The following is a 21954-nucleotide window of genomic DNA, read 5'->3' on the forward strand; positions in this document are numbered from 1 at the left end:
CAGGCGTACAATACAGGGCTTTTAGGAAGCTCTTAGTGGCCATCGTCACTGTCCTCTGTGTGGCTTTCAGAGCTTTGGATAATGCCTTGAAAAGGAGAAAAGAATGGCTTGTCATTGATGTTCTGAAGTTCAGTCCTCAGATGATGGCACTTTCATATATATTAAAGCCAGTGTTCAGTTAGTTTAGAATTCATTAAGTTGTAGCTCAGTGTTCCCTGAGAGGTTGCCCTGTAGGATACACATCCAGGATTCCAGTGGTGTGAAGTAGCTATAGCTCAGTGGTAGAGCACATGCTTTGTATAGAGAAAGTACTAGGTTCAGTTCCTGACACTGCCAGGTAAAAGGAACAGGTAGCAGGTGATAAGTAACACCTGTCTCTGCCTGAGACCCTGGAGAGCTGTTATCCTGGGCACAAGTTGTTAAGGGCCGTATAAATTAATAGAAGAACCTTGATCTTGGCCCGGTGACATTGAATTAATGACCTCCTGATCCTTCTTTAAATGAATGAAATTACGTGCCTGAAATTAGGGAGCTCTTTTGAGCAAAAAGAAGGTGTTTTTTTCAGGCTACACCAAGCCTTATGTTGAACCACGGCCAGCCCTACTATTAGGCAGAATGAGACAGCTCAATAGGCAGCAGATGCTGAGGGAGCACAGATTGGCAGCAAGGTAGTGGAGGACAATGCTGTGTGATGTGGTGGAAGATGCTGTCCCATTGCCAGTGCTGAAATGATATTTGACTGCCACTCCAGTCAAGTTTTGGAGGTGGAATAGGATGGAGCGCCGTCTTGCCCTTTGCCTCAGACAGCAAATTTCCTTGGACCAGCCCTATGTTGGACTTTGCCTGCAAAACTAGTGCCAATAGTCAGTCTTTAACGTAGGTACCACCCTTTTCCAGACTTAGAACCCACCATTATCACTACTTTGCAACAGGGAGCCAACTTTTCATTTGTTTTCATCATGTGCCTATCTTTCTCCCTTCATTATAGCCCTGTTCACATGCCTATATCTGTGGATAACCGCTTGAGTAACCTTTCATTTAGACTACTAAAGTGCATTATTTACAGAGATATATAGGGGGCAAAAGATGATGCCCAATGCTAGTCCTACTTATGAATAGACTCACTTAAGTCAATGGACATGACTAACTTAGGATCATCAAGCTGCTTTTAGCCCAGGGGGAAAAGCTTTGCCCCTGCAGAAAGATTTTTACTTCTCCCCGTCCGCTCACAATCCCAGTGGAAATTGGTTTCTCCCACAGTGGCTATTAACTGTAAATAAGACAGCTTCAAGTAATGCACCAGGTTTGGAATGAAGTAGTTCATTTTCATGAAGTCCACTGAATTAGTTCAAGGATCTCTGAACTACGCCTGAAAGTAGTTCTCTGAGTGAATTGCACATGAATTATGTTTTTTTTAGGGTACAACTTTGAATAATTTCTAGTTCATCTTCAAGTTCATTCCCTTACATGTATTTTTTTTACTCTTTAGACTCTTTGTGCCTTTTACCTGAAAGATCATAATTGTTGAGAAAAATAAATTAAACAGTTCAAATCCTACTGTGTGTGTGCTTTGATGTTTTCTTAGGGCAAATCCACACCATACTTTTAAAGCACATCCAATGCATATTTAAAGCACATGATTTTCTCCAAAGAATCCTGGAAACTGTGGTTTTCTCCTCACAGAGCTACAAATTTCTAGCACCCTTAACAGTTTCTATGATTCTTTGGGGGAAGTTGCATGCTTTTAGTGTGCATTGGATGTGCTTTAAATATATGGTGACTTAGACTTCTTTAGTATATTTTATACTTTATCCCAGCAGTCTGTAACATTCTGAATGCTGGAAAAAAACACCAAGATTCATTTGAATGAAGTTGAATTGAACTGTGAATTGAACATGAACTCAAGTAGTTCACTTTCTAAGGGGACAGATGCAAAGTGAAATTAGTTCCTTTTGGGGCATGTTGAGCTTGAACCAGAACTAGTTCCTTTTCAAACTGAATTTCCCAAGATCTGATGATGCATCCAGCACAATGTCTATTCTTCTTTGGGCCCTTAGATTGTCTCCAAAGGTTAAGGCATCATACAAATCTGCTAGCCACATTTGCCTGCTGAAAGCTGAGAAGAATGCAGTCTTAAGCAAACCTTGAATAACCCTTGCTGTGATGTAATTTCTTCTGCCTGAGGTGCCTTGCATTGGAGCCAGAACCTGCTGACCTTGAAAGTAGCTGAACGGGCATAAGCACTCTTCAAGACCAACACAAATAAGAATAGAATGTCTTTCAGCCAGAAATACTAGATGTACATGAAATGGTATTACTCGGAGAAGAGCTTTTTATGAAATAGATTTTTAAGTTCCCTGGGGAAAAAAATTCCAGAGAAACCCCTTTACCCTCATGGTCAAGTGTTAAGGCTATACATTTGTCAATGGAAAAGTCTCAAGCAAGTGTGCCATTGCTTTTCGGGGCTGATTCAGATGGCGAGCATTAAGGGGAAGGCCTGCATCTCAGTGGCAGAGCACATACTTTGTATGCAGAAATTCCCAGGTTCAGTCCCTAGCATCTCTGAGTAAGGCTGGGGAAAACTCCTGCCTGAAATCTTGGAGAGCCTCACCTGATCAGTGTACACAAAGGTTGGAAAACCTGGGGCCCTCTAGATGTCTCTCTCCCTTGCTCTTTTATTTGTGGAGATATACAGTAGCGTCCTTCCACTCAGCAGTTCATTGGGGACTCAGCGTCAAACTAGGACCTGTGGGACTGGGTTTCGAATTTCTACTCAGCCATGAAGCTCTCAGGGTGACCTTGGGCTAGTCACAGTCATTCAGCCTAGCCTACCTCACAGGGCTGTTGTGAGGATAAAATGGGCAAGGGGAAAGCCATGTTTGTATGCCACCTTGAGCTCCTTGGAAGAAAGGTGGGATATAAATGTAATAATGTTAAAAACAAATACAAGTTTTATTGCTGTCCAATATTATTTTCAAATTTAATGTGGATTTACCATTTCCATGGAAAATCCAGTAAGCAGGGACATTGGAGAATTGGTGATGTTCACTTATTTATCCCGTGTCTAGAACAGAAATCAGTCCAGTGAATACAATTAGCCGTTGTTGCTTTCAGTCTGTAAATGCTGCATTAATTGATTATTTCCCCCCATTTGCATTGCATTTCCTTTGCACTGAAATGAATGGGGTGGCATGATGTAATGACAATGTAATTTGTATAGTTTTGTGACAGTGAGAGGAATAACGTAGTTTGCGGCAGAAGACAAACTGCAGTGGAATGGCAACAGTGCTGCCTGTGATGAATACAGGGTGGAACAGAAAATGATGTCTTACATCTCTGCTGATAAGTCTCACACATACACAACTGGCAAAAAAGGGTAGATCCAGATGAAATGGGGAGAAAGTATGGGTGGCATTTTAATGAGAATGGTGTTATGTGCATGCTCTGAAAAACCTACATGCATGAGCAGCACTCAGTCCACTGTAAAACACTCATAAAAGTGCTGCCTTGGGCTCCTACTGGGAGAAAGTGTGGGATATAAATCTAATAAGCAAGCAAACAAACACAAATAAGGAAGTGCTCATGAACAAAAAAGGTGTGGAGGCAGGATTCCACCCAATTGCCCACTGAGAACTTGCTCCTGAGCTGTCCCATGTTCTGGCGCATGAGTACGAGGGGTCAGAGGCAAAGTGGGTGGTGCAACAGATGGAACTATTACCTTGGTATTGCAAGTTTCAATCCAGCCTCACAAAAACCAGTGGTTTCAGCAGTCTGCCCTTGCATCTCTCCACCCTCCATCAAGGCAAGTAAGAGGCATTATTACAGTCCAAAGACTCATTCCGGCCAAACAAAAGCACTTGAAGAGGGCATAGAGCAGGGCCAGTGAGGGGTGTGGTCTGGGGAAAGACCTGAGGGCCAGAAAGAGAGGTCTGGAAGTAGTGATGACTGGTGGCTCCATGTCAGTGGGGCAGTGGAATCTGCTCCGGGTTTTAGTCCATACTTTCAACCTATAGGTTTCAATACCTTGGACAGCTCCTTGAAAGTTTGAATTAAACCCCAGAGCAGATTCCAGTGCCCCACTGACATGGAGCCACCAGCTACCATTGCCTGCAGGGTGGCTGTATGTAGCCCCTGGGCTTGAATTTCCCACCCTTGATTTAGGATAGATCATGGCCAGGGCTCTCTGATTTAGGATGAATCATGTTTTGGGCTCCTGGACAAGAGACTCCCCCTGGGAAGAAATCTGCCCCTTTCCTAGCAGGATCTGGAGCTGGAGGAGGGGAAGCGTAGCAGTTTCCTCAATCATCCGTAGGCTCCCAGGCCATGATCATTGTATGCATGGGGCCATTTGCTGGGTAAAGAGCAAAGAGGATGGTTAGTATCCAATAAATAAGACCTTCCTTCTGGAAGAAAACCATATTGTAGGCACCAATGTTTTCTTCTCTTGTAAAGAAAAAACCTGAATCAGGGCTGGCTCCAAGTTTGTGGGGTCTCTTGGCAAAGTAGTGGTTCCCCACCTAAGTGGCCCTACCTGATGGTGGTGACAGCATACAGCAGTACAGCAATTAGCACTGGGAGGCTGGGATCTGCTATGTTCATTTCCCATTATGTCTTGGAGTGATGTTAGGTTGTTGGAAATTGACATGGTGGCACCAAGTCACCCAATGAGATTGCTCAGGACAGTTGTCATCATAACGGTGGACCCTGCCAACATGTCAGGTCCCTGCCAACTGCCCAAGGAGGCTGTGTGCTGGTGCCAGTAAAGCAGGTGCATGGCAAGCACCGTGGAGTCTGGAAGTAGCACAGGTGGTGCTTTTGTAAGAATTAATAGTGACTCTGGAAAGGTAGATCCCGAGACACTCCTCTGCACCCTTTCACAACCTCTGCAGCGGTGATCTCTTCCTGCTGATGTAGTGCATGTTATGCTATCTCAGCTCAAGAGAAGAGATAATGTCAGTAACATCAGCCAGTGCAGCAGTTCAGTCAAATAAACTGCTGGAGCTAGTGAAACTGTGAGACAAGCAAATATTAATTGCCTTCCCAAATAAAAGTGAAACAGGAAGGGTGGATGTCCTGGCTTTTACAAGCTTGATGCTGAGTGTCAATCTCTAGGTCACCAGAACTGATCCCTTCAGACCCCTCCCCACATTTCTGGCGACAACCTATCCCAACTAAGCTGCCTCACTGTGCTCCTTGCTGGGCTTCCTTTCAGAGGTGGACAAGTAGTAGTGTTGTCTTTGAACAGGAGCTAAGGTTGGCTTCCATCCACAGTGGCCACCCACCATTTTAATTTACCCATAATGCAATGCCCCAGCCTATAGATCTATGAAATTCAGAGTTTGGAAAAGTTACTTTTTTGAACTACAACTCCCATCAGCCCCAGCCAGCATGGCCACTGGATTGGGCTGATGGGAGCTATAGTTCAAAAAAGTAACTTTTCCAAGCTCTGTGAAAATCCTGGCCAGAGTTCTGGTGAGGAGAGTGCTGCAGCAGCAGAGGAGAAAATGTGCCCACACTGGGAGATGGCTGTTGTGGGGTGGAGACTCATCAGTGGCATTGTTCCAAGGACCCCCTGAATCTGGTACCAGTCCTGCTAATATTTATTTATTTATTAAATTTCTATTCAGCCCTTCCTCCCAATAGGAGCCCAGGGCATCAAACAAAACCACAAAAACCACACTAAAACACCATAAAAACAAACTTTAAATATATACTAAAACAAAGCAACTTTAAAAAACATGTTAAAACATCTTTAAAAATATCTTTTTTTAAAAAAAGCTTTAAAAACATCTTAGAAAGCAATTCCAACACAGATGCAGACTGGGATAAGGTCTCTATTTAAAAGGCTTGTTGAAAGAGAAAGGTCTTCAGTAGGAGCAGAAAAGATAACAGAGATGGCACCTGTCAAATATGTTGTTATATCCCTTCAAGTCAATTATGACTTATGGCAACCCTATGAATCTTTTTTTCATGGTAAAAGGTTTTCAGAGGTGGTTTACCATTGCCTTCCTCTAAGCCTATGGCACTCAGTATTCCCAGGCGGTCTTCCATCCAAGTACTAACCAAGCCTGACCCTGCTTAGCTTCTGAGATCAGACAAGACTGGGTGTGTTCAGGGTAGTATGGGAGCAGACATCTAATATTTAAGGGGAGGGAATTCCAAAGGGGAATTGCCACTACACTAAAGGTCCACATTTCCTGCTCAGGGGAGACTGATGGCTCTGATGTCAGTGGGGCAGTGAATCTGCTCTGTGTTTTAGTCTGAATTTTCAAGGAGCTTTCCAAGGTGCTGAATTTATTTTGGGAATAGTTTGGAGTAAAAGCTGGAGTGGATTCATTGCCTCACTGACATTGGAGCCACCAGGGCCTGCATCTGTTCTCTAGTCAGGGCCGGTGCTAAAGGGCGGCCAGGTCGGGCCCCTGAGGGGGCCCTTGATAGAGTGGGGGAGGAGTAGCACTCCGCTTCTGCGACCCATGGCAGAGTACTGCCATGGATCACAGAGAGAGAGCTTCCCAGCCACCCGCCCATTCCCTGGCTCCACCTACCTGTCTCTCCTGTCTTTTGTGGCTGCTTGGGCTGTGTGCACAGGGCTGCCATTAACCAAGATGGCATCTGAGGTTTCCCTAAGGTGCTGATGCCCCTGACGTCATCTTGGTTGATGGCAGGGACGTGCGTGCATAGCACGCATGCGTGCCATCAACCAAGATGGCGGCGGAGGCTTCAGCCCTTCAGGGAAACCTCAGCCACCATCTTGGTTAATGGCAGCCCAGCGCGCACGGCTGCAAAAGACAGGAGAGACAGATACATGGGGTGTGCCTGGCCCTGGCCCTGTCTCTAGTGACTGATATTCAGAGCATACTGCCTCTGGTACTGGAGATACTATAGCCTCATGACAAATTTGTCTTTTAATGTGTCCAGGTCAGTGGTCATCACTACATCTCATGGTAGCAAATCCTATAGTTACACACAAAATGTTGATTGATCCATCAACCTTTACAAAACTAGTTACTCCATAATCTGTTGAGTGTTGAGCGTTTTAGACCTAGTAGCAATAATAATATTTTAAAATTAGGCAACTTTTCAAATAACAATAGGACTATTTCCATTTAAGCACATTTTTCAAAAGAACTGCATCAGCTCTATCAGGAAATCATTCTAAAATGGGGTACAACAACCTGTCCTTCCATCATCATAGAGGAAATGGCCATTGACCCTAGCCAGAAAACAGTGCTCTCCAGTACTTTGGTACAGATACATTGCTGAAATAAGGGGTGCATTCATTGCTTGGGCATGGGGATTTAATCCTAAAACAACAGGGGAGCAGGAATGTTTTGACAAGGTGATCGTACACTGTCAACATCCAGAATTTCTGCTTGATTAGAAATTTAGCATGCAAGCTGTTCTGAATCCTAGTTGAACTGTTTGCTGTGTGAAGACTCAGCTGCTTGGTGCTGATGGGAGCACCACAGAAAGGAGATAGGACTGTGTTAGCGGTGGGCCTGCTGGCATCTGTCCAAAAGTGACAGATGGTTTTGCTGGCCCTGAAACTAAACACACCCGAGCAACACTTCCTACGACTGCTCGTTTCCATATCCTTCTGGGCTGTTGCAGAGCATTGCCGACAATCTGGTGGTTGTCTTGATCAACTCCCGAGGTTTCTTCTGTGAGGTCCTGTTTTACTTATAAACATATTTGTATACTGCTATTTCATTTAAAGAAACATCAAAGTGGTTTATAACAAATAAAAACCATCACAAATACAGTAAAAACAAGGTCAACTATAGCAGACATCTTCTTAACTGCCTACATAAGCTTGGTGGAACAGAAAGGTTTTCAGCAGGCATTTAAAAGTTAAAGTGGAAGGCGCCTGCTGAATCTCTGTTGGCAGAGCCTTCCAGAGAACCGGGCTGATGGCACTGAAGGCTCACTTTCATGTCGATGTTCAGTCAGCCTTGCCAAATCAGGAGACGATCAGTGCCTCTCCTGCAGGTGACCTCCGTGGCTGAACTGGAATATAAGGGTTCAGGAGGTCCCTAAGGTCCTTTGGACCCAAATTGTTCAGGGCTTTGTAAATTAATAGAAGGACCTTGAACCTGGTTTGGTAGTAGATGGATAGCCAGTGCAGATGTTTTAACAGCAGTGTCACAAGTCGTTGGCCATGTGTCCCCATCAGCAATCTGACCTCCTTGTTTTGCACCAGCTGAAACTTCTGAACCAGGCCCAAGAGCAGCCCCACTTTGAGCACATCGCAGGAATCCAGCCTTGAGGTTACCAGTACATGGACTACAGTGGTCGTACTATAGTTTTAGTGAATGATCCCCCCAGAGCTTGGAAAAGTTACTTTTTTGAACTACAACTCCCATCAGCCCCAGCCAGCATGGCCACTGGATTGGGCTGATGGGAGTTGTAGTTCAAAAAAAGTAACTTTTCCAAGCTCTGCCCTTTCCTCCAAACACTTTCTTCTCCCTGATCCTTGGGGCGAAGAGTAAGTAAATGAAACATTTAAGCTGCATGAAGTGCTAGTGTTGTATCTCGGGTGCTGGGAATTGTAGTTCTGTGGGGGTAAACTAGAGTTCCCAGGGTTATTTGGAGGAAGCCATATGCTTTAAACGTATGGTGTGGATGCAGCCTTTATGGAACATGATGGATCCTTTTCATTGCTTCTTAGAACTTTATAAAAAAAAAAGACAGACAATCTGGGTAGTCCATGTGAAAAATATTAGCATGACCAAAAAAATTAAAACAAATTTAACCTGAGTGGGGCCCGCCCATACCTGCTACTGAATCAGCATGCGGTTTGGGTTTTTTTCCCCCTTCAGATCCACGAGAAGGAAGAGGAAGAGCTTAACGAGAAGAGTGAAAATGATTCTGGTATTAACGAGGAACCTCTACTCACAGCAGACCAGGTACATGATCTTCCCTTGGCCTTTCCTATGTGAAAGGAAATCCTAAGGAGATTCCTTCCTTCTACCACCTTACTAGAAAACCTGTCTGGTTGTCTGCAACATGCGCAGCCTTTTCCAAAGAGGGGAGTTTGTCCTTTACGGGACCAGCTCCTTCCCTTGGTCAGCAAATTTGCCGGAAGGAATTGCTCACCACAGCCCTTGGAGAGCAGCTGGAGATTTAGGGACCTCTGGGGTGCCAACTTTACCCTGCATTCCTTGCATCAGATGCAGAGCAAACATAACAGATGTGCAGGATCATCATTGTTTATGTTGCTTGTCTCACTTTACGGTGTTGTTGTTTGTGCCCCCCCCATTGCAATCACTGGTGGATGTAGCCAGGAGCAGCCAGCGTAAGGTTGTGCTGAGCGTCTGCCCTCCCAACAGTGGTGTTGCTGCTGCCTACTGGGCGGTATGAGTTGGGGCAGGGTGGTAGCGAGGTGGGGGCTGCGGGGGTGCACTAGCAGGAGCACTGAAGCACAGGGGCAGCTCTGACTTTGCTGCCATCCTGCTGTGACCCCGCACTGTCCAAGTAAGTGGCAGTGATGCAGGTGGCTTTGGGGTGGTGCATGACAACGCGAGTCGGTTCTGGTCGGCATGTCTTGTCCATAGGATGTTTGCCACGCTTCCAGGTTTTGATGTGGTTTTGGCAGTACCGTAATGGCAAATTCAGAAGCACAGAGTCCCTTCCTGATAATCACAGCCACACTCCCTCCCCTCCTTTTTTGCTGCTGGGTTGAGAATGAGATCCTTGTTAGTGCCTTCTCCCACAACAACACACACCCCTAGGAGCCAATAAGCATGAAAGGGGAGAGGGTTAGTTACTGAGAAGAATCTTCTCAGTGGCTGACTCAGCTCCTTTCACTCTGATTGGCTCAAATAAGCAGGAAAGGACAAGGAAGCATGTTAGAAGACACTTAGTGGCTAACACACAGGCTCATAGGATGCTGGAGATAGAGGGACCTGGCTGGAACCCAGTTCTGCAAAAAAAAAAAGGTCTAAGCCCCCCCACTGCTGAGACCCTGGATGACTACTCCCCTGGGTTTTGGAGATGGTGCCTGCAAAAGGGAAGCCCATTTAGATAATTTCTTGGACTGCTGCTGGCAGGAGTATTCACTGACTGCTGGGGACTCACTTGGAGCTGTGACAAGAGTGAGTTCCATAGCAACCCAGGAAGCTGCCCTCTACTGAATCAGACCACTGATCCATCTAGCCCAGTGGCTGTCCAGGATTCAGGCAGGTTTCTCTCCCAGCCCTGCCTGGAGACGCCGGGGATTGAACCTGGGACCTTCTGCATGCAAAGCAGAGGCTCTACCACTGAGCTACGGCCCTTCCCCCAAGCAATGTACCTGGAATGACACTACATCATGCAATGGTGCTGTTCTAGGAACATCTTTTTTTGAGGGGGTGGGGTGATGACATATAGGAGCTCACAGGCCGGCCCTACCGTTAGGCAGAGTGAAGCAGCCATCTCAGGCAGCAGATGCTGGGGAGGGGGGCAGCAAAATGTGAAGAGGAGGAGTCGTGAGATGTTGAGGACAGAGTTGTGCAGGTCCCATATTGTGCCCTACACCGGCTACGCTAGCCTGTGGCCCTTGGGAACATAGGAGCCATAGGAGCACACCAGACGCTACCTTATACCAAGTCAGACCTTGGTCCATCTCCGGATTTTAGTCCAAGCTTTCAAGGAACTGTTGGAGATTTCCTTGAAAGCTCAGACTAAAACCTGGAGTGGATTCACTGCCCCACTGAATTCGGAGCCATCAGTCTCTACTGCATCTAGTTCAGTATTGTTGACTGGCAGGGGTTCTCCAGGGTTACAGGAAGGAAGTTTCACCCTGGAGATGCCAGGGATTAAACCTGGGACCTGAGCTATAACCCTCCAGTCCAGCTTGATTCTGTGCATGTCACGGCAGGACACCATCTTTGCCTCAGGCAGCAAAATCTATTGTGTTGACCCAGAGGAGCCCTCAAAGCAGCAAAAGAAACATTTTTTGAAAGGACAAAGTTCCCTCCTGCAATGCTCCTGGCAAGCCTCTGCTCCTAAATGTAAGTGAGAATCCCGCCCCCCGAAACTGGCTTGGTGGTTTTCACCCCCCTTCTTTCATCCCCACCGACCACAATTTGGGAGAAAAAATTCCTTCCAAAAATCTTTAGCTCAATGTAAGTTAAAATGTGTTGCTGTTTCTGGTGTCTTCTCTCTGTGGTGTTGGGAAACTGGAATGATGAATTCTGGGGCAACATGTGAGAATTTGTACGTGGGCGGAAACAGCCTCAGCAGCATTGCTGACGCAACCTTGCTATAGGATGAGAGGACCGACTGAAGAGCTTCTAAAAATAAACATGGACTTGACTGTAGCGCAACAGTGTTTTTGTTTTTTTGCCGTGGCATGAATGTGACATCAGTAATATATGCACAAAAATGCCTTGTCTTTTTTGAAGATAAGATGAACACAATCCCTGCCCTAAATCATCATCAGCAACAACAACAACATTTTATTGTGGTTAACCAACCATTATAGAGTACACAAGTGGAAAAATACATAATCACAAAATCAAAAGAGCAAAGGTGAGGGTTTAAGAGCTAACAATCACTGAATATCTAAAGAGATATTACTACATTCAAAAATATTGCTACCTGTTCAGTAATAAAGTTATTGGATCCCTCAAGGAAAATGCTCAGAAGAGTCTCTAGGGATTGATCTGGAAATAAGAGGGTAGATTATATGTTCTCTGATCCCTTGATAAAATCTACAGTAAAAAACACACGGGAAACTATTTCAAGTTCCAGTTGATTACATGGACATCACCTATTTGTAATAGGAACTTTAGCAAATCTGACATGTTTGAAGGTAAAATTTTAAAAACGTGCCAGCAGAACAGCTCTTCTATACTTAGGTATTGTTAAAAAATGTAAGGATGGCATACATTGATTAGAGGCAGACCGAGTCAGGCCTAGTGAGCGTGATGAAAAAGGTCCATTGGATAAGGCATGTCGCTCTTGGTCATTTCTATCTTTTTTCTCTGTTTAACGATGGATTTAGCTTCCACTGGGTCCAAGGACCAGAGAAAAGGGGACATGCCAGCAGTCCTCATTTTACCAATTAGCTCTCTTTTCCAAGTAGATGTAAAAGAATCAAGTAGCACCTCATAAACCAGAGACATTGGAGAAGGGGAAGAACAGATTCTAAGCCAAAAATGAATAGAATACATCTTCAGATTGTATCAATCTTTTGCCCTAAATCACAACCTATCCTGGAAGCTTGCAGAGGGATGGGCCATGACTCATTGGCAGAGTTTCCGCTTTGCACGCAAGATCCCCAGGTTCCAAGTCATGGCACCTCTAGGTAAGGCCAGTAGCCGCTGGTGGCTCCATGTCAGTGGGGCAGTGGAATCCACTCCAGGTTTCCATCTGAACTTTCAAGGAGCTGTCCAGAGTGCTGAAGCTTGACAGTTCAGACTAAAACCCGGAGCAGATTCCATTGCTCCACTGACATGGCTCCACCAGTCACCATTGGATAGGGCTAGGAAAGACCTCTGTCTGAACCACTGGAGAGCCACTGCCAGTCAGTGCCCTCCAGATGTTGCTGAACTACAGCTCTGATCAGTCTTGACTGTCGTCCATGCTGTCTGGGGCTGATGGGAGTTGTAGTTCAGCAAGATCTGGAGGCCCACAGGTCAGCCATCCCCGGTGCAGAATGTGCTGAGCTAGATGGACCAGTCGTGTGACCCAGTAAAAGACAGCTTCCTATGCGCCACATATTTTTGAAAAGAGGAAGTTGAATCATTGAGAGATCTTTGCTATTCTTCTGGCCTCGAAGTTCTGTCTTGGGAAGCTTCGACAGACTCTCAGCATGCAGAATTGAAGATGGTAGTTTGCCTTTGCTTTTGTCTCTCAGGTTTTGGAGTGAGCGAGTCGATCATTAATATCGGGAGACTATTTGGTACTGAGCAGCTTTTTGCTGCACCTATGAATTTCTGTTCGTTTCCATGGCAATAATGCTCAGTTTATTGAGTGGCTGCAGTGCCCCAACATTCCAAGTGGCATTTTCTGCAAGGCGTGCAGGAGATTTATTTATTTTTGAAAGATGGCGGTCTTGTCAAAAATCCAAGACGCTCATCTCTTTTCCATGGAAGGCATTCACTGCACACACACTATACCTTTAAAGCACTCCTCAAAGAATCCTGGGAGCTGTAGTTTGTTAAGGGTGCTGGGAATTGTAGCCCTGTGGGTGGGTCAACTACAGTGTCTAGGAATATTTTGAGGGGGATGTGCTTTAAAAGTATAGTGCAGGGGTTCCCAAAGTCTGTGGATGGTCTGTGGCATGTCTGTGGATTTGTGTTTGAAGATGGGAGATGGCACATATGTTGCACTGAATATTCATATTGATTTTTAATTGTATTTTTATAGCTTCTTATTTATTTATTATTAAATTTATTATTAAATTTATATCCTGCCCTTCCTCCCAGTGGGAGCCCAGGGTGACAAACAAAAACACAAAAACATCTTAAAAACAGGCTTTAAAATATGTTAAAACAAAACCTCTTAAAAACATATTAAAAAGGCTTAAAAACATCTTTTACTTCTTATATTGCATTTTTATTGTGCTGCAGTTTGAACTCCATGGAATTGCAATTGCTAGAGCAGGCAGAAAAAAAGCCCATAATGTGGTCTGCCAAGACCCCCAGCAATGTTCAGGTGGTCAGTGGGGGAAAGGTTTGAGAACCACTAGTATAGTGTGTGCCTATGGCCATACTACCCTGAACATGCCTGATCTCGTCTGATATCGGAAGCTAAGCAGGAGCAGGCCTGGTTAATAATTGGATGGGAGACCGCCAGGGAATACCGGGTGCCGTAGGCTTAGAGGAATGAAAAAATGAGATGGACTGCCTTCACGTCGATTCCGAATATATATATATATATATATAAAGATTCATAGGGTCAACATAAGTCGTAATCGACTTGAAGGCATATAACAACAAAGTATAGTCTGTACTCAGCCTTAAACTCTCTAATTCATTTTGGGAAGGGTGAGAATCCACTTGTGGTCGATGCTGTCACACTGTCATAATTTTGAAGCACAGCTATAGCTTTCCCCACTAAGGTCTGGGTAGGATTGCTATGTGTAGGCCTTGAGACCCAACCGCCTAACCCCTGGGTATCAAGAGATACCCCCAGTAGTGTAGTGGCAAATTCTGAAGTGCAAGGTCCCTTCATGATAGTCACACCATGCCCCTCCCAGCCACGCCCCCAGGATTCACCATCTCTTCAGCAATTACAGAATCATAGAACCAGAATAAAACTGCTATGTGCATAGGGTCCCACACCCATCTCTCTCTCTCTCTTTCTCTCTGCGGGCTAAGCATTGCCTGGAAACATTTTGATATTAAGAATTCTGAAATGAAGCCAAGTGTGGGACTAGGATTTGGGAGACCAAGGTACTTTGCCATGAAGCTACTTACCCTAGGAGCCAATCAGCATGAAAGGGGAGGTATGTTTTAGCTACTGAGAAGAGTCTTCTCAGTGACTGACTCATCTCCTTTCGTTCTAATTGTCTCCAGTCAGCATCAGAGGACAAGGAAGCATGTTGTTAGCCAAATGAGAAGACTCTTCTCAGTAAGTTCATCTCAGAAGTTCAGCTGTATTATTTTCATATGTATAAATCTCCTAGCATATATTTGGATAAGCACCTGCACCATACATTTAAGGCACATTAAGAGCTCATGGCTCCCCCCCAAAAATCCAGGGAACTGTAGTTTGTTAAGGATGCTAGGAAGTGTAGCTACAGCTTCCAGGATTCTTTGGGGGAAGCATATGATTTAAATGTACTTTAAATGCATGGTGTAGATGTATTTCCCCCCCCCCCCTTATTCCTGTTTTCTTTGGCATAATTTCAAAAAAGTATCCTTGAAAATTGTAAACTTGTCTGCAGACAGCGAATTGATTCTAATTCTTTTCTGATTTTTGTACTGTAAATTAGTCTTTTGCAATGATTTTTTAAAAGGAGGATAATTGAGATTCTGGATTCCAGACAGATGAGGCAGGGAACAATGTGATTTCAGCTTATGATCAGTTTTACTTGAGGTTCAGCATCAGCACTTGGCATTCTTGGGCAGCTGTCAGGGCCCCAGCAGGGCCCATCAGCCTTGACATCTGTCCTGGGACCCTGGCTTACTTGGTGGTGGTAGTGGCAGGCAACCATTTTACTTTCCCATAGTGACCTGGAGTGATGCTACAAGGTGACAGCGTGGGAACTTAAAATGTCCATCTGCAGCTGCCACCACCAGGTAACCCCGTCTGGGAGCCCACAAAATTAGAGAAGACTCACCAGCCAATACTTTGCTGAAGGCCTGCTCAAACCTGAAGCCAGTCCTGATTTTATTATCTGTTGTCTAGGCCAGCCTTTCCCAACCTTTGGGTCCCCAGACATTGCTGGACTAGAGTTACCCTCATTCCTGACCACTGGCCATGCTGGCTGGGGCTGAAGGAGTTGCAGTCCAGCAACATCTGGGATCCCAAAGGTTGGGAAAGGCCGGTCTAGGCAAAACTGCAGTGGACTCTGAGATCCTTGGGGCAATGTGCCTAACCAGCTACAGATTAACATCCCAAAGACTGGCAAACACCATGAACACATATCTGAACAACACCAGCTAGGCTGCCTACATATCACTGACCACATTCAAAGCACATTCCCACCCCAAAGAATCCTGGGAACCAGTGGCGTCACTAGCGGGAGTGCGGGGTGGTGCAGACCTCCGGCGCGTGCCCTCCCAGGGGCATGGACGAGGTGGCTGGGCTTGTGTGCGTGCGCCTGGGCGCGCGCACTCGAGTCCAGCCACCCTGTCTATGCCCCTGGGAGGGCACGCGCCGGAGGGGCACCCAGCCGCAGAAGGCCTGGGAACGCCGGCGTGCCTCCCTCGCCCTGCCGACGCTGCTCCTGCTCTCGTCCGCCCGCCCGCCTCCGAGGAGGAATCGGCGCAGCCTTGCCGGGCAACGGCACGGGGCGGGGTGGCTCTGGGTGTCACCCCCCTCATGGTGACACCCGGGTGCGGGCCGCACCCTCCGCACCCCGGTAGGGACATCCCTGCTGGGAACTGTCGTTTTAACCCTCACAGAGCTACAGTTCCCAGCACCTTTAACAAGCTACCTGTATCAGGATTGTTGGCGGGGGCATGCTTTCAGTGTGTTTTACATGTATGCAGCCCTGGTCAGTGATGAAACTATAAGGATAAACAACCACAACAACTCAAACTGGACTATGACGATTCAAATGTGTGGCTTGTTTGAACTTTGTGTAAATAGTTATCTAACGGTGGCCAGGCATGCTTCTTTGTTTTGAAATAACAGCAGGAGCCAGTGCTGACCAAACGTATTGGGGCAAACAACAAGTGTGTTGGGATGACTTGTCTCTGGTTGTCTGTGTCAGAGCTTGTGGTCTGGAGGCAAGCAAGAATGGGAAGTCCAACAATGTGCTGCTCAGACAGAGGAGCCAGGCTAGATTCAGCAGGATGCAGGCTAGAACAGGACCAGGTGTGGAATCTTGTGTGGCCTGATCTCTGCTAACGTGGCTGCTGCAGCACCATCCTCTGGCCACCTGAAGAGGTGTCACTGCAGCACTCCCAAGGGGAGCCTATCAGCAAGCTACTATAATGAAGTTGGAGCAGCCTTTGCTGAACTGGTGTCTTCCAGATGTTGTTGGATGGGAGCTGTAGTCCAACAACATCAGCAGGGCACCAAGGTTGGTGGAAGGCTGATGTGGAGCGCTAAGTTCCTCCCTGGTTCAGTACCCCTTGCACCTTACCATCTGCTCCTTTTAACAGTGGCTTCCCTATTAGGATTGTGTAGTATGTCTTAACACATTTTCTGCAGCTGAATTAGCACAAGCTCTCTTCAAGCGAAGGAAAACAAATGGAAGCATGGCAACGCCTGGGATTGTGCCAGCCTGTGTTGCTATTTCTTAGTGTGGTGACTAGTAAGGCTAGCTCTGTTCAGAAATGTAGTTGAGGAAAATACAACCCCGAGCATCTCATTGTGAACACAGCAATGGGCAATTCTGAGATGAAATTAATGAGAGATTTGTACCAAACCCTAGAATCTTTATTTTCGTGGATGGAACATGTGAGATTATCATTGGTAAAAGTGTTATTTCACAACAAAGAAGCAGGAATGGGGAACCTGTGACCCTCTAGATGTTGCTGGACACCAACTCCCATCCTCCCTAGCCAACATGACCAATGATTGTGAGTTGGAATTCAGCAACATCTAGAAGCTCACAGGTTCTCCACCTCTGCTGTATAATACTGGGCAGAGTTAGGAGAGGAGTTGTAGAGTACCTGTCATGGTTCCCCCCCCAATAATCCTGGGAACTGTAGTTTTTTACAGGTGCTGAAAGTTGTTAGGAGACCCCTCACAGAGCCGTAATTCCCAGTACCCTTCACAAACTACTGTTCCCAAGATTCTTTGGGGGAAGCCATCAGTGTTCAAGTGGCATAAGAGTGCTTTGAGTGTAACAGTGTGGCTGTGACCTTAATCTTATTTTAGAATATCAGTGTAATATGGCTGTTCCTCCAGAATGTATAATCTACCATCACAGGAATAATGCGGTGTGACTCTGAAAACTGAATATGTTTCCATTGCTAATGAGAAGGCATAGCCAGCCTGCATATTTCTGGGCTAGAGACAGGATTTCCAGATGCTCTTGAATCCTTCCATCTCTTCTGTTTTGCAGTTGATTGACCAATGTCTAGCACACTGTTTTTGGAGTAATGACCAGAAGTAGGGAAATGTGCCCTATTCTAACATTAATGTGCAATTTACAGCAATGTAAGTGTGGTGTAGTGGTTAAGGTGCTGGACTATGACCTGGGAGACCAGGGTTCAAATCCCCACACAGCCATGAAGCTCACTGGGTGACCTTGGGCCAGGCACTGCCTCTCAGCCTCAGAGGAAGGCAATGGTAAATCACCTCTGAATACCGCTTACCATGAAAATCCTATTCATAGGGTCGCCATAAGTCAGGAGCGACTTGAAGGCAGGCCAGGCCAGGCAAAAACAGTATTACACTTTGCCTAGATTTGTTCCCATTGGCCAATGGGGTAGATCAGGGGTGGGGGAACTGTGGCCCTCCAGATGTTGCTGGACTCCAGCTCCCATAATTCCTGACCATTGGCCATGCTGTCTGGGGCTGATGGGAGATGGAGTCCAACAACAGCTGGAGGTTGACAGGGTCCCCACTCCAGGTGTTGATGATGTAGAGTAGATGCATATTGCAATATAAATTGCTTGCATCAAGTGCTCAGTACCAGTGCCTTAAAGCTGTTTTGTGCAATCCTTTAAAGCAATGTGGCCCTGCAATACTGTTGGACTCCAATTCCCATCAGCCCCAGCTAGCATGGCCAATGGCCAGGGATGATGGGAGTTGTAATCCAGCATCATCTGGAGAGTCACAGGTTCCCCAGCCATGCTTTAAAGAACCATTGGTGATATTTTATTCTGTGTTATGGGATGTCAGTAATGTAATGTAAGGATTGGAAGTGCAGGGTCCCTTCATGATAATCACAGCCATGCCCCTCCCTCTTTTTTGCTGCTGGGTTGAGAATGAGATCCTTGTAAATGCCTTCTCCCCCAACAACAGACGTCCTGAGGAGCCAATAAGCACAAAAGAGGAGAGTGTTAGCTACTCAAAAGGGTCTTCTCAGTGACTGATTCACCTCCTTTCACTCTGTTTGGTTCCAATCAGCAGGAAAGGACAAGGAAACATGTTAGAAGACTCTTCTCAATGGCTAACACACTCCCCTTTCATGCTGATTGGCTCATAGGATGCTGGGCACATAGGGACTCTGCTGGGACCCTGCTCCCAAAAAAGTAAGGGGACTAAGACCCCCTGAGACCCTGGATGACTACACCACTGTTCAGAGGCAGTATGCTTCTGAAAACCAGTTGCTGGTAGCTGCAGGAAGGGAGTTTGCACTCAGGTCCTGCTTTTGGGCTTTGCATAGGCATCTGGTTGGCCACTGTGAGAACAGGATGCTGGGCTAGATGGGCCATTGGACTGATCCAGCAGGCTCTTCTTATGTTCTTAATCCTGGACTCCAAAGTCTTCCTCTGTGTCTGAACATCTGTAATCTTAAAGTGATTGTTGTCATGTATTCTCCATTTTAGAAAGATTAAAGCAATTTTCTAAAAGTGAGCCAGAAGGGATCTTGAAATGTTTTTAGGTGTTTTCAATCTCTTATCATAACAAACCATTATTATAAACTATAAATGGCCTTGAGTGATTTGGACAGAAAGGTGGCATGTAAATGTAGTAAATAAATTTGTCTGAACATGAGGTTCATTTATTGTATTGGTGTATTCGCACCTAAGTCATTCAATTTTTATCAACAGTCGTGATAAAACAGAACTGAAAGGTCCCCATAGGATACTTTTGCCTAGAATATTCAACAGGTACACGGGGAAAAACATCCTTATTGAGAAAAAATAAATAAATGTCAGTTAACATTCCATTTTGTCTTGGAAAGCAAAATGTAGCATTTCCATAGTAACATTTGAATTTCTTTCTTTTTCAAAAAAAGCAGTGAAGGCAGACTTAATTCTTAAGCTGTTGTTTTTTTTGCAGGTAATTGAAGAAATTGAAGAGATGATGGAGAATTCACCAGACCCTGAAGAGGAAGAAGATATTTTGGAGGAAGAGGATGGTGGAGAGACAAGCAGCCAGGCCGACTCGGTCCTTCTACAAGAGATGCAGGCTTTGACACAAACCCTCAACAACAATTGGTCCTATGAAGGTGAGGACATTTGGAGAGGGCAGGAAGAATGGGACCTTTGTTCTGGGCTCTAAGGTCCAAAGAAGGTGATTTTGCTGCTTTCTTAGGGACAAAGTGCCAGCAAGGGGGACCCCAATCTGAATTGGAATTCTCGTATGAGGAGGTAAGGGGGCTTTGACCCTTTGACCCTCACTGTGGTCCTGATTCGGATTGCCCCCTCTCACACTCCTGGCAATTTACATTGAGCGAAAGCTCCCATTAGCTTCAATGGCAGGGTTTGTTTGTTTGTTTTAAAAAACAACAACATGGATGCAACTGAGACCTTAGCATGGGGGAAAGGGTTAAAGACTTCCTACCCTCCATGCTTAGGTCCTGATCCAGATTGGCAATTTGTGTAGCCTCCCCTAAAATTAAAGGCAAACTGGGTCATCTAACGTCTAGTTTGGCCCTCAGAGCCACTTTATACATCCAGTGATAAAGCTTTTCCTAGACTGAACCATGGGGGCTCTTCACCCCGGTGCCTTTTCACTGATCAAAATCAACCCCCTGCCCAACCCTACAGTGTCCACTGCGGGGGGAGGGGAAGACAAATATCCATATTGGATAGGTCTTTTTATTCCCAGGGCTATTAGCAGCGTTGGGAGACCAGTTTTGATGGTGGAAATAGTATGAAGGGTTAAACCCTCCTACTCCAGCAAAGTGACCCTCCCCAGACCCATTTTCACTCCTAGCTGCTTTTAAGCTTTGAAACAAAACTGGGACCTACGGATGAGCGAATCTGCCCATGTCGGTTTCTCTTGGTTTCTCATTTTTTCAATTCTAAATTTGGGTGTTTTTTTTTTAAAAGTCAGCACAAACATTCATCAGCATTTTAGTGGAATTTCTCCTAATATACACCTTTTTGTATGTAATTTTGCCTAATGTGCACATTTTCGCCAAGTGATTTTCCCTAATAAAAAGCATTTTTGCATGTTGTTTTCACAAATATATACATTTTTATACACACTTTACCTTAGCATATGCAATTTTTTACACATCACCTGGCTGGCTAACTGCACTGCGAAATTCAGAGATATGTGAACTTTGAAGGATGCCTGTGTTTCGGTTTGCGTATTTGTTTTGGAAAGTGGAAATTAGGTCAATTGACCTTTAAGCACAAACTGAATTGAATTTCTCCACCTTCCATACTGGGAGCTGACCACTCTGTTTCACCAGAAGGCAGGACTAGATCCAGGGGGTGGAAACTGCAGGGAAGCAGTTTTCATCCAGGAGAAACTTCATAATGGTCAGAGCTTCTCAGCAGTGGAGCAAAGGTTGTGGGCTCTCTTTTGTTGGATGTGTTTAAGCAGCCTAGATCAGCCTTTCCCAACCAGTGTGCCTCCAGATGTTGTTGGACCACAATTCCCATCTTTCCTGACCATTGGCAATGCTGGCTGAGGCTGATGGGAGTTGTGGTCCAACAGCATCTGGAGGCACACTGGTTGGGAAAGGCTGGCCTAGACGGTCATCAGGAATGCTGCAGCTGCAAGATTCCTTCACTGAGCAATGGGTTGGGCTAGGTGGCACCCAACATCCCTTCCAACCCCATGAGTCTATGGGAGACCTGATAATAGATCTCTCACTGGTGTTCTATGTTGGAATATATGGGGTTCAACTCCAACTTGTGGGTTGAGGCTGCATGGGGCTAAAGGCGTAGCTAGAGAGGAGGCTTCTTGGTTGCTAGGCTATACCTGTCCTTTGATCTCCTGCTGTCTCTTCCTTCTTGCTAGACTGATATGCAAAGAATGTTGATCCCTGTTCCTTCCCGCCTTCCACCAGTTTTCTTTCTCTCGAGAGGGGAGCAGACATCTTTCCTTTGTCTCTCCCTCTCAACCAGCATGTGGGCTAGCACTGGGACCAGTGCCCGCTGCTCCAGCATAGCTAGTTAGCTAGATATAGAACTCTTTCCTATCAAGTATGTACTTCCAGAATAAAGTAGTTATTTCTTATTTTAAAGCTTAAAGTCTGTCTGACTAATTTACAGGGAAGGTAGAATCTTAGCAAAGATTCAAACACACACACATAAGCTCGCTGAAAACTCTCCGTTCCACTATGCAACTCTGCAGGGTCCTACAGGACATTGGGCCCAACTTCCTATATTCTACTCAAATCACTGACTGGTAGGGCAGAAGGCAGAGAGGCTAGCAGTAGGTGGAGCCAGAGCCAATGATGGGCAGGGCCAACTCATTCTAGTTTTGTCCTCATCT

The 21954-nt window shown here is 45.7% G+C and overlaps 1 protein-coding gene and 2 pseudogenes across 4 annotated transcripts in view; 2 read left to right on the forward strand and 1 right to left on the reverse strand.

Moving 5' to 3' along the window:
- Nucleotides 1-21954, forward strand: part of FEZ1 (fasciculation and elongation protein zeta 1) — a 54573-nt gene that overhangs the window by 17558 nt on the left and 15061 nt on the right. For 2 of the 4 annotated variants that reach the window (XM_061592609.1, XM_061592610.1), the window contains exons 4-5: nucleotides 8820-8906; nucleotides 19561-19729. In XM_061592609.1, the coding sequence (XP_061448593.1) occupies nucleotides 8820-8906; nucleotides 19561-19729 (256 nt within the window). The remainder of the gene's footprint in view (nucleotides 1-8819; nucleotides 8907-19560; nucleotides 19730-21954) is intronic. The other 2 variants (XM_061592611.1, XM_061592612.1) reach the window with 1 other exon arrangement.
- Nucleotides 6015-6133, reverse strand: LOC133368854 (5S ribosomal RNA; annotated as a pseudogene).
- LOC133368903 (5S ribosomal RNA) lies at nucleotides 13686-13804 on the forward strand (annotated as a pseudogene).

This window comes from Rhineura floridana, chromosome 12 (genome assembly GCF_030035675.1).
Source record: "Rhineura floridana isolate rRhiFlo1 chromosome 12, rRhiFlo1.hap2, whole genome shotgun sequence".
NCBI classification, from domain to species: Eukaryota; Metazoa; Chordata; class Lepidosauria; order Squamata; family Rhineuridae; genus Rhineura; species Rhineura floridana.